General features: G+C 40.5%; 1 protein-coding gene and 1 long non-coding RNA gene across 2 annotated transcripts; both read left to right on the plus strand.

The window, feature by feature from the left end:
• The first annotated feature begins 422 nt into the window (after positions 1-422).
• anxa13 (annexin A13) lies at positions 423-6852 on the plus strand. The gene is made up of 11 exons (XM_056364799.1): positions 423-594; positions 1768-1843; positions 1971-2065; positions 2233-2403; positions 2503-2536; positions 3795-3874; positions 4092-4160; positions 4252-4353; positions 4592-4667; positions 4801-4913; positions 5421-6852. The coding sequence occupies exons 1-11, from the start codon at positions 580-582 to the stop codon at positions 5538-5540; spliced, it is 951 nt and encodes a 316-aa protein (XP_056220774.1). The 5' UTR covers positions 423-579; the 3' UTR covers positions 5541-6852.
• Positions 6853-13231: 6379 nt separating this feature from the next.
• Positions 13232-17650, plus strand: LOC130160976 (uncharacterized). The gene is made up of 3 exons (XR_008826079.1): positions 13232-13402; positions 16715-16841; positions 16945-17650. It is a non-coding gene; the product is annotated as an uncharacterized LOC130160976 (long non-coding RNA).

A 17650-nucleotide genomic window follows, 5' to 3' on the forward strand; every position in this document is an offset into this window, starting at 1 on the left:
CGTCTGTTTCACCAAATGAGAATGAATGTCAAGTTTATAAGAGAAGATATTGTATTTAGCAACACTATTTGAGTATTAACAGAGATCCTGGAAGGTGTAAATCATGAGCACGTCTGGTGTCATATTATGTATTAATCTGAAAATGATGAATTAAATGATTGAGATACCAAAATCAGGCTGATACACACTTAACATGTAAACATTGTAAATACAGTAGAAAGAATTCAAAAAAGTGAGTGTATATTTGTCTGTATATAAATGTAGGTATATATAAATAAATATATATAAGGAAGTAATAACACAGTGGTGTGATATATTTAGATTATAAATGTATAGATTATAACAACCACGGACAGAAAGCGTTTGTTAATGAAACAGTGACCGGATGTAAATGGTTAACCCGACGGTGTAGCGGTCCGTGGTGACGTCACGGGCTGGTTCCTACCGCTTTGGGCCGCAGTTTGGTTTGAAGAGGACAAACATCCACCACCTACCAAAAAATAAAAGAAAAAATCCCCGCCGCACGACTTTTTCCCCCCCAACAGATCATCAGCTGCTGGATCATCCACCGTCCACACGATGGGAAACTGTCAGGTAAGTGACTCGATGTCTTTTATTATCCACTGGTAAATAAGAAGTAAAACAAATCTCAACTGTCAGCAGACTGCGCTTCGCTCGGAGTGTGAGCGGCAGTTTAGGGTTGATGAATAGATCAAAGATTTTTGATTCAAACACCAGAATCGATGTTAGAAATCCGGTGTTTTCACGGTTAATGTTAAATTTAATTATCACGTGTGTTAAGCTGGTGGTGCAGTGGCTCCGTTCAGCGTCAGTTTACTGCGCAGAGCGTCAACAAAAAAAACAACAACATGATAAATCTGCGTTATTGTGACTGAATTTCACAGTAAAAGCTCCACATTCATTTATATCTGGTGTTTCTTTAAATACGAGACGATGCAAAACGTGGTAAAATGACACCGTGTGACAGACACCCGTGTCTGGCTCTACGCAGAGGAAAGAGCCACTCCCCTGCGGATTTCTGCACAGCTCCGTTAGATGAGTGCGTAGCCTGTATGAATGAGTGGAGGTTTACAGTATGTGTTGTTGTATGTGTGTCACATTTTTTCATTTTTTCTAATTTTTGTCACCTTTCTCCTTTTTGTATTTTAAAGCTGCAGCTTCAATTGCACCAATCCACATTTTTTACAGTGTTTTCTTATATTATTGTTACATAATAGTCTGATATTTACTTTAAAGTGCTTTAAGTGTCGAATTACAGTCGTGTTCTTATTCAGAACATAAATAAAAGTGTTGGTCCAACACAAAATGAAGTGATTACATAACAAAACACAGAGGTCTATAGAAGTTTTGACTCATACAAACCAATACAAGAATCAAATACTTTACAGTGTACTTGTTATAGTAAAGGTGCTGAGGCTGATATATATTCCCACTGTGGAGACCTTTTCAAAACCTCTTTTCAGACCCCTGTTGAGCCCCTGCATCGCTCTCTGCCTGCTGCTGGCATCCATACAGCCCCCACTAAGTTTGTTTAAAGACTTCTGGCACCGAATTCCTCAACCAAGGCAATTGTATAGCAGTCCTCCCCTCCCCCCACTCCGCCATCTGCTCCTGAAATAGCTCGCTATCATGAATTCCCCATGAACTCCATTTGCTTAAACGCTGATTAGTTTGACGTCGTCACCGTGTGTCAGGAGAAGTCATTATGAGCTTTGTGGTCACAGTCTACCTTTTGTTTTTTCTCAGCCCACGATCGTGCACTATGAGGATTTTGACGTCGTAGCCGACATCAAGGCCATCCGCAAAGCCTGCAAAGGCCTGGGTGAGTTGGAGGGGGGGGGGAGTGATGTTTGTTTTCATCTTCTAGAAGAGTTCTTGTAAGTTGTACTCACAAATGACATTGTTTGTGATTGTGCTGCATCTGTTTTCTTTTATTGTTTTTCTTTCAGGAACGGATGAAAAGGCCATTATTGAGATCCTGGCAAACCGCAGTTCTTATCAGCGCCAGGAAATTAAACAGGCCTATTTTGACAAGTATGACGATGTGAGTGTCATTCAGTAACACACACGATAATATCTATATGTCATTTAACATATAATTTTTATACTAAGAACATTTTTAATTATATTTCGGCTTTGAAATATATTATTCCTCCTCAGTTTCTTTTCCTTTCTCTTGAATTAAAGTTAAATTGTGTTTCTCTGTGACAGGAGTTGGTGGACAAGCTGAAGAGCGAGTTGTCAGGAAACTTTGAGAAGGCCATCCTCGCCATGTTGGACCCGCCCGTCATCTACGCCGTGAAGGAGCTGAGGAAGGCCATGAAGGGAGCGGGCACTGATGAAGACGTCCTGGTGGAAATCCTCTGCACCGCCACCAACGCTGTGAGTTGATGTAAAAAATTAAGAAATGTACTGAAGTTTGAGTTCCTTCATATAAAATATTCTAACTTTATGTTTGTTCTATGTTCATCTTTTCAACAGGACATCGCACTGTTTAAGGAATGCTACTTTCAGGGTAAGCCAATAAGCAGTGAAGCCTGAAATAACACCAGGTATTTTTATTTAAATACAAGTCATTATTTGCAGTTTTTAAACCACCAAGTTACTAAATGTCACGATTTCACTTCCTCGTATCATGAACTCTGGAGGAAACTGAGCGTGACTCATTTGGACCAACACACACCACATACTGTACTATTCTTGTCCCTTAAGTCACGTAATGTACAGTCACATGTTGTTTAGTCAAGGCCCACCCCGCTGCCACTTCCTGTTTGCTGTGATAACATCTGAAGTTTACGTCTGGAACTTGATTTCTCATCCTCGCTTTAAATGTGTGGAAGGAACCGTATAAATTCTTGAACATATTCCAAAATATACCAGTTTCGCACTTTCACTTTCTAGTACTGCTAATGCTAATGTGCTAATGCTAATGTAGGCTTCCATAGAAATACTCACCTAACTTTTGCCACATTTCACCACATGTACTGATAACCACTATATTCATCATATTCACTTATGGTTATTAATTAATTTATTCACAATGTGATCACCCTGTTGTGTTGAAATGAAATGAACGAGTTGCTACTTAACCGACATTGTTGTATCTTATCATTTTCTCAGATGCTTCCTGCTAACCAAGCTAGCCACTAGTTAGCTGTGTTCTGGGGCTAACGTGTTGCTATAGCGACATTCTTGTGATGCTAACTTCTGAATTACTTACTCTTTTTAGTTTTCACTCGTGTACGTCTTCTAGAGTAATCAACATGCTGTACTTGCTGCAGGGACTTAATATTGATCTTTACTGCTTATAGATACTTTTGGGAATCCAGCATCCTTGTTGCTATAGTAATTCATTTTTAATAATACTCTTGGTTTAACTCTTGTTTATGGAATCTCGCTCTTTTCTGTAATCACTATCATCACCATTATCCAACGGTGTTTTTCACAGTTACTTCCAGTAAAAACAATCCACCGTCTTAAACCTTTACTGGAAGCTGCATAGCTGTGCACCTACACTTACGAGTGAGGGGCAGAAGAACAATTGAATTCTTGGAAGGCTGGAATCCATCAGGACTTTAAGAAGGAAAACAGGCCACACTTGGAAATGTACGACAGGGAAACTTAAATCAACTCAAATTAAAAGCAGGATGTACTGAATGTGACAAACTTATCTTACAGTACAAGAATATCTAAGGGTGGACCTCCTTTAAATACAGAGATATACTGAGTTAAGTATGACTGTCCTTTTTGTGTGCACTGTGTTTCCTTCTCAGTGCATGAACGTGATCTAGAAGCAGATATCGAGGGAGATACAAGCGGGGATGTAAGAAACCTCCTCATGGCTCTTTTGGAGGTAAGTGGCCTCGTGTTTCTATTCCACCCGAGTAACTGAAGTCCTCCCATCTGTCCCTGGACTGAAATCGAGCTCACTCTCCCTGTGCCCAAGTATGCTTATAAACACACCCACACACACACACACACACACACACTCAGACCAGATACGGTTGCTTGGGTCAGACATAAAGGCCTCTATACACAGCAAAAAAAACTCTTAAATCTGCTTCTTTCAGGGCAACAGAGATGAGAGCTACGACGTGGACGACGATCTGGCTGAACAAGATGCTACTGCCTTGTTTGAGGTACTGCGTTCTCTCTCTGCGATACGTCTTCAAAATACGTCTCGAAGCAGACTCATTCATCCTGAAAATTAACAGTTATTGTCCGATGCAGGCCGGTGAGGGTTGTTTTGGGACAGATGAGTCCACCTTCAGCCACATCCTGGCCTCCAGAAATTACCTGCAGCTCCAGGCCACCTTCAAGATTTACGAGCAGGTATCAGTTGATATGTCGTCTGCAGCTAGCATGTGAAGTGATCAGGGTTGGTATCTTGCATGACCCTGGTGTACTATACAGTATTTTCCCGGGACTTTAAATGTCCTGAACATACCTTAAGTCAAACACTAGTCACTATAACCAAATCTAGAGGAAAATGTGGGACTGGAAACTGAAACGTTACCACATGAAGTCATTGCCAGCGCTCAGATTCTAACCAGTGATTTTCTCTCCACAGCTCTCTGGAACTGAAATCCTGGATGCCATCGAGAATGAGACTTCTGGGACACTGAAGAAGTGCTACATCGCTCTTGGTTAGTATGAAATGCAAAGTGTTGAATATATCTCATCGTATATCATGAACCTGTATGGAGGTTGTTTAGTGTTATAGGAGAAAAGGAGCTGATGGTGGGAACCTAATGAAAACCTTTCCTCCCTTCCTCACAGTGAGAGTGGCGAAGAACCCTCAGCTCTACTTTGCCAGGCGTCTTCACAAGGCCATGAAAGGAGCAGGCACTGATGAGGACACCCTTATACGTATCATCGTGTGTCGCGCTGAGGTAATGGAATCACTTTTCTTTTGTATAAATAAGTAAAATTAAAGTTCAATACGACCGGTGCAACCAAAATCCCATTGTTTTCTGCATCAGATTTTTGGTGATGTCCACCATTTATGTTATTTCATCAGTATTTAAAGGAGCTATTTGTAAGTTTTGCTTCTGCTACATAGCTAACGTTAGCATTAACAGCTGTTTACTTACCAATGTAGAGGAAATGTTGCAAGTTCAGTATTAAACTTCATTCCTTTACTCGCCAGCAGTGGAAAGCAACACCAATGTTAACTCTTGTCTCTTATCACGTCTTTTCTTCTACTGAAGTTAGCATGCTAACCAGCTAGCCCCGGCCTGTCCCGTCACTTTCCGATAGTGATTCACTGTAGCCGCAGATGTATGCACAGTGTTTATTTCATTTGGTTGAAGTACACAAGGAAAATCTGCGGCACTCGATCTTTAGTGTAGGTTTCGCCAGTCTTGAACTCTTCTAATGCTTTTTCATTACGCCGACAGTATGACTTGGAGACCATCAAGGACATGTACCTGGAGAAGTATGATGTGTCTCTGAAGGACGCCCTGAAGGACGAGTGCAGCGGCGACTTTAAACGTCTCCTCGTGGCTATCTGCCACTGAGGGCCGGAGAGGCGGGCGCTGGCGAAGGTGGAGGACAGAGACAGCGGAGTACGTTTATACCGAGAGCACTGCTGTTTTCCGTCTAACCAACTAACACTACACAGTCTCTCCATGTGACATTATGTCGTAGAGCAGGAGGGTGGAAGTGATCAAAGAATTAACTTGGCTCATGTCTTGTCCAAACTGAGTTACTGTGAACGTGGTTGACTAACTTTTTAACTAATTTTTCCCCACAGACATTGAACTGGACTTAACCAGTGTGTGAAACAGTGTCTGTCAAACACTGCCCATTTCTGAATCCGTTTTTAGATTCAGTTCTTATAACATCTTTTACCAGCATTAACTGTGAGTAGCGGCCAGTCATTTTCAGTCACTGGAAAGAAGCACCAAAATTTATACATTTCCAACGTTCACAGGAGCCAACTGGGATCACACAGAGGCAATTTGACTGAGAGTTATGTGATCAGGTGGTTTGAGACCTGATAGGATAATCACATTATAAGACATGTTTTTACAAGTCAGCTATAAGTGCGTCGTTCTGCTGGTGCACGTACTAACACCGTGAGACAATAGTGTTATATCATTATCATCATATACGTATTATTGTTTCTGTTTTAGATCAAGTAATTCTTTGCTCTTTGGGCCATTATCTTTCACCCTCCCCGTCCTGATCCACTTTACCGCTGTTTGAACTAACGCAATCACTCCGTGTGGCTTGAAAGTTTGTGAAAGAAGAAATGTGAAAGTTTGTCATGAAGGGATTTTAGCTGATGTCATGAAGGCTATGCAATGTTATGTGAATGGATTCCCTGAATTGTCGTCACGGCTCATTCACGAAAGAGATTATTGTATTTTATCAGTTGCTTATTGAAAGAATACTATATGTTGATTTACAGTATGTTGCATTTTTTAAAAAAAATCCAGTACAACTAGAAAAACTTGACAAATCCAAATACACCTCACCTTGTTATATATTTTTTTGTATTGTATGACTAACACAATAGAGTGATTAATATATAGCATTATTTAGTTGCCAGTTGGAGTTCGGCCAGAGGTTATATGAGAGGAAATCTTTTAATGTGAGCTAAACATTTAACACCTGGACAGTGATGTCTGTCATTTGTATGTCTTTATAAGGCAGCTTTGTTAACATTACCACTGTTGCAATCGTATGGCAACAAGCCGAGCAGATACTCAAGTGAACTGCAGGGCATTCGATGGTGACGTCGCTGTTGTCGTGGGAATATGGTGTTTGTCTCTCTATAGCCAAAGAAGTTTAGTTTAACTGCAAATAAAGTTCCCTATAATGTCATCATGCTTCCGACTGTGTTTAACACTGCACATAAATAACATACGCAGCCTCAGTGAGAATCCGTGACCTTTTTAATACATCCATCCACTGTCACACCTTTTACAAATAACTGAATCAAGTAGAAAATGAAGTGTTATTTGTGCATTTAAACTCTGCACAATGTGAAAAATCTAAATTTTTCAACCTCTTTTCTCAAGAAATGCAATTACTGTTCTTTATTTATAATACAATTTCTCAACATTTTAATTGTAGTTGTGTTTGGGCCCTGTCTAAGAAGTTCTACTGTTACCCTGCACTGATAACTAAGCTGTGGTGCATTGATAACAACTTATCAATAATGAAAACGTCAAACCATCCTAATTTAACCACATAAAATCATGAACTCCGCGATCAATGTGTGGAAGAGTCAGGTGAAAGGGTTTTGTGAAGTTGGAATAATCATAACAGCTGCCATGGAAAGTCTTAATGCATAATGATGCAGTTGTCATGGCAGCACTTCGACCCACCCATGGTGCAGGTCAATGTGGTTTCCATGACAACCCGATGAAACACAATGTGTCTTTTCAAAAGTGTTCAATCCAAACAACCACCACATACGGAAGCCGAGAACGGCCGTGCCCCTTTTTTATTTTTGCACTGTTTTTTTCTTTTTTTTTTTGGCACTGTTTTCTCGTTATAACGACTTATTATTTCGTTATCTCGATATAACGAAGGTCAGGTGTGATGATTGTGTGCTGGATCGGACCATCCTCATTTCAGCCCACGAGCTGCCACCGGCTGCTTCCGGTTAAATAGATGTTGTTAACGTTAACGTTACCTTAGCTGAAGCAGCCGGTGGCAGGTTCGTGGGCTGAAATGAGGATGCTCCGGTCCAGTCCAGCACACAATCATCACACCTGACCGTCGTTATATCGAGATAACGAAATAATTAATTTGTTATCTCGAGAAAACAATCTTTGTTATCTCGTGATAACGAAATAATTAATTCGTTATCACGAGAAAACAATCTTTGTTATATCGAGATAACGAGAAAACAGCGCCAAAAAAAAAGAAAAAAACAGTGCAAAAATAAAAAAGGGGCATGGCCGTTCTCGGCTTCCGTAATAACAGGTGTGAGTGGAAATTATCTTTTATATCACTGCACTGTCTGAGAAAGGACACGCCCCCTTTAAATTTCTCTCCGTTCTTTTGCTGCATTCATGTACCATCGGAAATATGTACATTTTTGAAGTTGAGTCTGGACTAACCTCGTTGTTTGGCCCCTATTGCCCTAATAACCAACCAGACATGTGGATATGAATGGTAATGCTGTATTATACAGTTTACAACCTTTAAAGTAACTTTAAGATTGTTTTATTAATTATTTCAATTATTTATTTTGTTTCATTAATTATTTTAAGGGATAAGCAACTGCTTGAGGCTTAAAAAAGGATTTTCCCTTTAGGCAAGGCAAGTTCATTTATATATAGTAGCACCATTCAGACACATGGGAAATCAAAGTGCTTCACAGACGCATGGAAATACATGCAAAATATAACATTAAAATAAAATAGCATTTAACAACAATAAAGACAAATTTGAATAAATAAAACTGAAAATATTTGAATAAGTCATATCAAGATTGCATAACAATGGCAAAGACTCATATTTACAGGCATAACACAATGTAGTATCAGTGTGCACAGGGAGTGATGTCAAATAGCAAATATTTTATCAGAAACGCTTATCATGTAGGGATTTTCCTTCAATATAGTTATGAAACGTACGAGTTTCCGTCCAGCACCTGAAGGCACCGTAGTGCTCCCATCTCGTCAGTGCTCTGTGGCACCGCCCCTCCCTCAGACATGCCTGTTGTGGTCCCGCATTTTTGTTACTACAACAAACATGCATACTGTGTCTGTCTTAAATGATAAAACATGAACTTGAGTGTGTGTATCTGTGTGTGTTATCCATCTAATCAGAGTGATCAGAGTCACAGTGGTGACAGATGTATGTGGGTTTTCCAGGGGTGCAGTTTTCGTGGGCCCAGAACTTGCAATTTACACATCTGATCCACTTTTCTTTGGGTTTGGAATTTCCAAAGGGCTCCATGCACACAATTCAAAAATCATCTTCATCTGGGGTGTCCTCACCCTTATTCTTGTTCTTCTTGGATCTCTTTTTGGCTGTCTTTCTCTCTGCATTATTTTGTTTGCGTTTCCTCTTTCCAAATATGGCCATTTTCACATTCTTCTTACTACTCTTCTTTTCTTCTTCCTCCAAGGCCTGCTTGTATCTGTGTAGATGTCTGACTTTATCCTTGTCGTACCAGTGGTCTTTCTTGGCCCTGCTTTGGGAAATGGTCTTACAGTAGAGGGACTACTGTGCATTGAAGACTTTTTGACTGCTGTGATAGCCCACACTGGGCAGCTTTCTTGAACCTTGTTCACATGGCAGATGGAGTAGTCTTTGGTGACTGACCTCACTGCTTTTCCCTGCCTCACTTCATCTGATGCAACTTTAAGTACATGTGCAGGCACACCCCTATTTGTTTTCCTCACCCACTGTCTTGGCATACTGAAAAAAAGGAGTAGGATAGAGAAAATATGTGAATTGTGATTATGGGGATGGTTGTAACATTTTCTTATATGGTGTTACAACTATCCCCACCCCTGTCAGCCAATGTTTACCTAGCTGTATCAGCATGGTGGTTTGAAATTAGCATGGATGAAATGACTCACATTTTACGTAAGAACCTACTCTCTTACCCAATACAAGTTACCTAATTCAAACTTCAACAGCATCAGTACTAATCAAAATATAGACTTGGTCCCAAAAATTACTTTCTTACCTGAAAATTGATGTTTTGACTGTAAAATCTGCACACTTCCTCTCACAGCCATCCAAATTCACATGCAAGATCAGGGAGGAAGTGGATATACATGAAATTGATCACATGACTCTTATGCTATCCCTTATTGGTGAAAGTGATGCTGTTACAACTATCCCTTTGTTACAACCATCCCCGGTCTCCCCTACATGCAAAATATAACATTAAAATAAAATAGCATTTAACAACAATAAAGACAAATTTGAATAAATAAAACTGAAAATATTTGAATAAGTCATATCAAGATTGCATAACAATGGCAAAGACTCATATTTACAGGCATAACACAATGTGATATCAGTGTGCACAGGGAGTGATGTCAAATAGCAAATATTTTATCAGAAACGCTTATCATGTAGGGATTTTCCTTCAATATAGTTATGAAACGTACGAGTTTCCGTCCAGCACCTGAAGGCACCGTAGTGCTCCCGTCTCGTCAGTGCTCTGTGGCACCGCCCCTCCCTCAGACATGCCTGTTGTGGTCCCGCATTTTTGTTACTCGTCTCTGTTTATATTTATGAAAAACGGGACGTTTTAGACGAAGTGAGTTTTCGGCGTTGAGCCAAACAAACGGAGGAACATCACCGGCGTCAGCCCCGTTCACTGGACTCTCTTGAAGGTACGTTGTTCTGTGCGTTTCACTGGCTTTGTTGCTCCTTTTCCCCTTTTTCCCTGGTAATTACAGTCATTAGCATCCATCTTGGTAGGAGCTAATTAACAGCACTGCAAGGAGAAATGGTTGGCTCCTTTAAGCCCTCTAAACATCACAGCTTTGTATGTTCTTTGAGGTTTATAACTTCTTTTAAACCAAATATGCTTCTTTTTTTTTAAATTCCCACAAATTAACACACAGTTATATTCCTGCAATAAATCATTAGTGATAAGATATAATAAACCTGCTGACTTTAGTGTTGTATTATTGCACTTTATTAGTATTTAAACCCCATTTGTTGTCACTGAAAAATGTAAAAATGTTTTTTCAGACTGCAGTAGTTCATTTACATGAGAGTAATTCTCATGTTAACACGTTATGTCAGGTGCTGGGAGCAGATTAATCACTGCAGCACTCACTCCTCACTTGTGTTTGGATACTGCAGCATGCACATGTTCAAGAGAGGAGTCCCATCGTCATCTCCATGGAAACATTAAATAAAACAGTGATGTCCACTTCCTGCAACAAAAACCAGCAAAATACTGTTTTGTTTTGTTTTTTCATCTGTTTGAAATCCTGCATTCAGGTATCAAGCACCTGAATGCACCGCTTCTCTCTGCAGCCACCGACCAGAATAGGTTCCACTAAGGTTATAAAACTCTTCTGAAGTGATTCCTATTAAATGTATGTACTCATGATGATTTGATTCATTAATTAAAGGAGGATGTGTTATTGATTCCTGTTGCTCACCAGTCAGAAATGATCAAGTCACTATGAGTTTATGTGATTGGTTACAGGAGCACTCCTCTTATTTTACACATGAAGTTTAGGAGGACTGTAAATAACTGTTTATTTATTTAATAATCGGATTATTTTCTTGATTAATTGTTTATAAAAGTATATTAAATGTCATAAAACACTGAAAAATTCCTGTCAAAATCCTCCAGAAATCCAAGGTGACATTTTCAAATGATTCTTTTTTTGTCCGACCAACAGTCAGAAACTTCAACGTCAATATACAATCGTATAGAAAATCAGAGAAAAGCAGAAAATCCTCAAAAATTATTTAAAAAGAAAAGACTCAAATGATTGATCAGTTATCAAAATAGTCGCCGATTATTTTTCTGTCGATCGACTAACTGATTAATCGTCATTGTCAACCATTGTCCTTTGAGGTGCACTTCACTTCTTTCAACAACAATGAAAAATATCATAAGAAAATACATAAGTGCCACCAATTTTCTTGTAAAATGACTTAATTTATTAATGAGAATCTGCTTTCAGAGGCTGAATAAAATGCACAGGGTTGAAATGGCCTTTTTTTCTCTGTAACTGGATTAATCATTAATGACCAATCATTCAGTGGCGTACAATTGTGAACCATTAAGGATTAACTAATGATACATCTTGTATTAGTTCATGCATTAAATCATCATCATGACCCGAGCATTAGTTATCCATTACTTACCAAACTGCATCGTTCTTTTTAAACCTTCCCACCGTTACAGTTGCTCTGGTTTCAAGAGATAACAAAGTGCACAAATGAAAGTCTTGAAAATTACAGGGTACGTGTCTCTACGCGCTACAAGCTCTGATGTTTGATTCCACTGCAGTTTTGAAGCAGAAGTTGTCAGCAGTCTTCAGCTTCACAAACACAATGTGAATTATGAATTATTCTCTGCAGCATGGAGCCTCTTTTTGATGTTTACATTTAAAGAGGGGGAATACTTTTCTGTTGGTGTGAAATAACTCCTTCCTTCTTTTATCCAGCCTGAAAGTTTGGATGGATTTGTTGCAGATGCAAATTCATGTGCATTTTAAATCTAATTTAAATCGAGCACTGGTCTCGAACAGTGGTAGTGACTGAAGAGGTGAGTTCATTTTTCCTACGGAGGTTCGGCCGTTAAAAGCCAAATAAACACAAACTTGACTTTGACTTGAAATGTTTTCTCTACATCATCTTATTCTGATTCATGTGTCCAGTGGTAAGAAAATATTAATGGATAGAGAAACACAGCGTTTCTTTATTCACACCACTAAGCAGTGTAAAAAAAAAAAAAAAACAAAAGCAGGAGGCCTGCTTCTAAAACAAATTTGGGATGTGGGCACAAAATCCACTGCTCATGCTTAATTAATGCTTAACTAATGCATGATTCATTGTGTCCTAATGAATGTATTCATGCGTGATATATCATGAACTCACATGGCTCTGGATTAATAAATGATTAGGTCGCTATTAGTTTCGTCTCCCATTATTAAGTACAAAGGTGGAAGCGTCGCACGCTGTGGTCATAAAAATCAAACAGACCCAGCAATGATTGTCATTAACTGAACTAAGACGAAGACGTGAAACACGTTGAATATAAGTTCATTTATTATAAAATACCTCAGCTCCTGCATTGACTCATGTGTTTGAGTTTGCATGAGTTGATGTGGATGTATTTATATATGCATTTCCCATAATTCATGAAGAATCACATGCATGAATTAATGATCTTTTTTTTTCCATGCAGAAATGAATGCATGAATTAATGGCAGTTAATGAAGCGTAATGAGCCTTTATGGAATGAATCTTTTGGTCAGTTTGCAGATAGCTGGTTTACCGACTCCTTTTGTTTGTATATTACAAACATATGAACTTATATTTTGAAAGTATAAAAGTCCATTACAATAACCAGAACAGAAAAACTGAAGGCTGCATCTATCTAATTATGCCTTCTGTATCTTGTAATTTGACTTACCATCTCATAATCATGAGAGCTAGAATTACCGCCTCGTGGTCGTCTGCCTCCGCCACTCAGACTAGTTTCAGGTTACATCCCTGTTCATCTCTTTTTGTCTCATCTATTAACCCAGAATAAACCGCGATGAAGGCGAAGAAGGTGGCTCGGGAGTTTTTGGATAGTGTAGGAAACACTTCGTGCCACCAGAGGCGGCCTTCAACAACCTGAAGTTCCTTGCAGCCTGTTCACAGCCAGAGGGGACAGGTGCACGCTGGTCTGCTCAGCAGCATGCGGTAGAAAAAAGGGGTGGGTGTATCTCTGCCAGCTCTCATCTCTTCCCACCTACTGATGCATGCAAATGTCAGTTCTGCTCTCCTGTCACCAGAACATGAAGTGAAGACTGAAGGTTTTTGGGCAAATCCTGAAATAGAAAAAAAAAAAAAAAAAGGGGACACTTAGAGAAAGGTGCGGGATTTCATTGACTATTTAATTTTTGTGCACCACCCTTGTTGGTCAGCATGTCCCTAAATAAGGCAACAAACACGCAGCCCCCACCTGCTAATACACCAGAGTGGCAGCTGTGAATTTGGTGCTAATGATTGAGGGTGATGAAGCTCAGAGCTGAAGATGGAGATAGGATGTGGAGCTAATCGAGCCTGAAGCATTCTCTCCTCCTCCTCCTCCTCCTCCTCCCCCGGCCTTTTGACTCACACCGGTGCGGGGGGCCAGCTGGGACTCCATTTTGTGCCTTTCCTGGTTGCAGGTGCCGCGTCATTGCAGAGGCTCCAAGTGCCTGATGGTTACAAAAAATTCAACCCCCTCCTCCTCCTCCTCCCTGTCCGGCTTTGATTCTGACCTTGACAAAAAGAGCATCTGGACGTTCTCACAGACAGGAGCTTGTAATAACCACCAATCACCCTCTTAATGGTGCAAGTAAAATGTGTTTGAACTGGTGAGTTCAAATGGGGTTATGTTTTGTTATACTGGCAGCGTGTGCCAGACCTGCTGCATAACAAACGCCTCAGACAAAAAGATTACAGGGCCTGTAATGGAGCGAAAGAGCTCAGACTTGAGCGATTGATTTAAATGCTCTCCGGGGGAACGTAGCTCTTGGCTTGAAAAACAATGAGTGTAATGTCACTTTTTCACAATCACTGAGATTACTGTAAGATATTGAGTAACAATGCTCAGCTTGTGTTGGGATTTCCTTGGGCTTCTTGTTGGTTTGCAAATATTAATGATGTGCAGTGACATTTTTGTGCATGTAGCACCACGTTTGTCAGTCTTACATGTTCTTTGCATTGTTTTCTTGTTAAACTGCTGCCTATTTTAAATTCATGGCAGTCCTAGTAGATAGTGAGATGAGAACATTGATGCTACTCACATATCTGTATGATAAATATGAAACTTACTGCTAGGAGTCAGTTAGCTTAGCGCAAAGACTGGGAACAGGGGCAACAGCTAGTCCGACGCGCACCTGCAGTCACCTTAATTTGACAAGAAGTTGGTTTTTGTACAAATTAAACAAACTAAATATAATTTGTCAGTGTAAGTTTCACAGACAGACAGGCTAGCTGTTTCCCCTCATCTTTGTGCTAAGCTAAGCTAACATGCTGCTGGTTACAGCCTCATATTTAGCATACGACATTAGAGTGATCTCAGTCTCACCATATACTGTAACTCTCAGCAAGAAATTAAACACGTTTCCCAAAATGTCAGATTATTTCTTTAAACCACCGCCGTTTCAGACCTCCATTACTTTTTTTTTTTTTTAGATCAGTTTTTGTTTTGATAATAGACTGAGTCAGATTAATGAGCATTCTGAGTCACTCGTGGTATTTAAATTGGTTTATATCTGCAGTTTGTCTGCAGGGTGCGTCTGGTGTTTCAGAACAGCAGCGGAGACGGGATCAACCTTTAAACTCGATGATACATTCCCCCTAAGCAAAAACGACGTCTTCACAACAAGAGGACTCGACATGTAGACACACACACACACACTTAAACACCACTGGCGTTTTTTGTTTTATTTTGGTGGGAGGCGGGCTGCACAGAAACAGCACTGACAGGTGCTCAGACAGATCTGAATTCCCCCCAAAAAAACGAACAGACAGTTGGTCTGTGTGTGTGTGTGTGTGTGTGTGTGTGTGTGTGTGTGTGTGTGTGTGTGTGTGTGTGTGTGTGTGTGTGTGTGTGTGAGATTCTTCACCTTTCTTTTGCCCTTGGTATTCCTGCAAATGAAAATCTCAAAAATAACCTGCTCACCGCTGAAAAAAAAAGTGGGTCAGAGCGCCAATGCAATGCCAGTTCAATACAAAAGCATCAAGTGGTGCATTATGGGTATTTCCCCCTGTGGTAGAATTGAGGTGGGGGCCAGAGTCTGCGCACTGGTGGATGCCTATCCCTGTGCTTTTTCCTGCAGTGACGTGATGACTGGTGGAGCGGTCAACAACAACGTGCAATCATAGTCTCATCTTCAGCCTTTTTATCGGGAGGAAAAAGAAAGAAAACACACGTGCACATTTTCTTGTTCTCCCTGACACAGTGTCTAATCCTCCGTCTTATTTACTGCATGAGACCACTGGATAACAGCAGGGTTGCTTCAGTGTAGCACGCCACGGAGCTGCTAGTGGTAAGAGGCACTAGAGGACAGTGTTGTATCCAGTACACTCTTGTCATGTTCTATTGTTCGCCGTCTGACACATCATGCAAACACCCCTCAATGCACAGTTTGCTCTCACACCACTGATTAGATTCAGTCTGATGGGTGAAGAACAAAAAGCTTCTACTACAGTGTAGTGTCCGTTTTTTTATTACAGCCCTCAGACATGGATAGGAGAACATACGTCATGTTTTGCATGTCAGTTTTTACCTGCAGTTTTTTCTTTCTTTTTTTATCTCTTGAGGCCGTCCAGACTGACAGATAAATCCAGCAAAGGAAATAATAGTCATTAATGAGGCTTCTCTTGGCAATTATAAAATAGAGAAAAAAGCAAAGATGCTAATCTGAAACCAAAGAGCCCCTCCACAATGACAGCCTTTCTGCCAGCGCCGCTCGATCAACAAGTCTTAAGGTATTGCTGGTGCGCTCTCCATCTGGCTGCCACTGATAAGAACTTACTGGGGGCTGCTGGATAATAGTCTCACAGGCTTAAAAGCATACAGGGGGGGCATAATGTATTCTGAGGGAATCCGGCAAACAGGACCCTATAAACCAAGCCCCCCCCCCATCCTCCCATCACACGAGGCACATTCATGCATAGTCGGCCCCCGCGATATAGCCACTGGGGGTTGTGGAGGTGGGGTGGGGACATCATGCTGCCATAGTCATGATTTGCCTGGAGTGTGATTTCGCTCCTGGAGAAACAAGATGGCTGCACTCGGACCGCAAACATGTGAGGCGCACGCTCACAGTGCAACAATCAAAACTGATCCGGTCATTTAACTGTGATCGTGTTACGTGGCTGAGCTGCTGCACTAGAGTTCATCTATTTCTGTGTACAGGCTAGCACCTCCATGGCCTGCTCTCTTTGCACTGAGGGAAATATGTAAAGCTGGTACGACCTCTATTTTCAGGGTCACAGGCACTGACTGTTTTTTTGGTTTGTACTCCCCCAGGTGTCCTCAGACTTACTCATGGGAGATGAAAGAGCAGAAAATGATAAATGGATGTATGCTCCAGGCTCTAGAAGGTTGTTTTTAATATCTGACCAACTGTACATTGTATTGGTATCAAGACAAAAAGGTAAGCAGTAAAAAGAAAAAGAAATTACATTTTTTAAAAATCTAACTGCAGAACTGCACAGGCATGCTTCTGTAAATATGGCTGTTTTCTCTCCCTCCCCCAGTAACGACAGCTACGTTGATGAATGCATTGTTTGGACACAGAGGAGGTGATGGTACGTGACGTAGAGGAATACGCAAGCTGACAGCATGAAGGAACCCCAACCCCACCCTCAAATCCTGTTGGTTACTGGTCCAGTGACGCAGGACGAACCAGAAAATCTTTGACCTGAAACAAAAAAAAATAAAAAATAAAAAATCATGTGAAGGGGACCGGATCCAGTCAGACACTCAACTCAGAATGTGAATGCATTTGCATTATGTTGGAGAATATTTGCATGATAACCAGAGAAGATGTGGATTTAGTCAATGCCCAAGTATTTCATCTCCATCATTTCACCTCTTGCTGCGTTAATGAAAAAAAAAAAGGAAGTAAAGGAAAGACGCTTGGTGAGAAAGACGTGTTTTGCAGTACGATGGAGATTTCATGCCGCACACTGTCTCTGCAAATGATCTGATAACCCCGATCTAGTCTTGTCCTTTTCTTTTTTTTTATTTCAGGAGAGAGGGATTCTGTCAGATTTGGGAAAACTGGGCTTTTCTGTGTATTCTCTATTACTTGACCTCTATTGTGTTAACAGTTGTTAATTACTGGGTGAATCTGTCTATTGTGTTCACACCTTGCAGGTTCGCCTATTCCCCTATTGTTTTACACAATAGCACAACATATATTGAGATTCTGTAGTAATAAAAAATACACGTTCTTGTGTA

Source organism: Seriola aureovittata, chromosome 20 (genome assembly GCF_021018895.1).
Source record: "Seriola aureovittata isolate HTS-2021-v1 ecotype China chromosome 20, ASM2101889v1, whole genome shotgun sequence".
Lineage (NCBI taxonomy): Eukaryota > Metazoa > Chordata > Actinopteri > Carangiformes > Carangidae > Seriola > Seriola aureovittata.

What these genes read in the sequence shown, in the direction of transcription:
- anxa13 (XM_056364799.1), top strand. An exon ending in ATTTTGACAAGTATGACGAT is followed by an intron (nt 2,066 to 2,232) that starts GTGAGTGTCATT and finishes TCTCTGTGACAG; the next exon opens with GAGTTGGTGGACAAGCTGAA. An exon ending in ATGCTACTGCCTTGTTTGAG is followed by an intron (nt 4,161 to 4,251) that starts GTACTGCGTTCT and finishes TGTCCGATGCAG; the next exon opens with GCCGGTGAGGGTTGTTTTGG.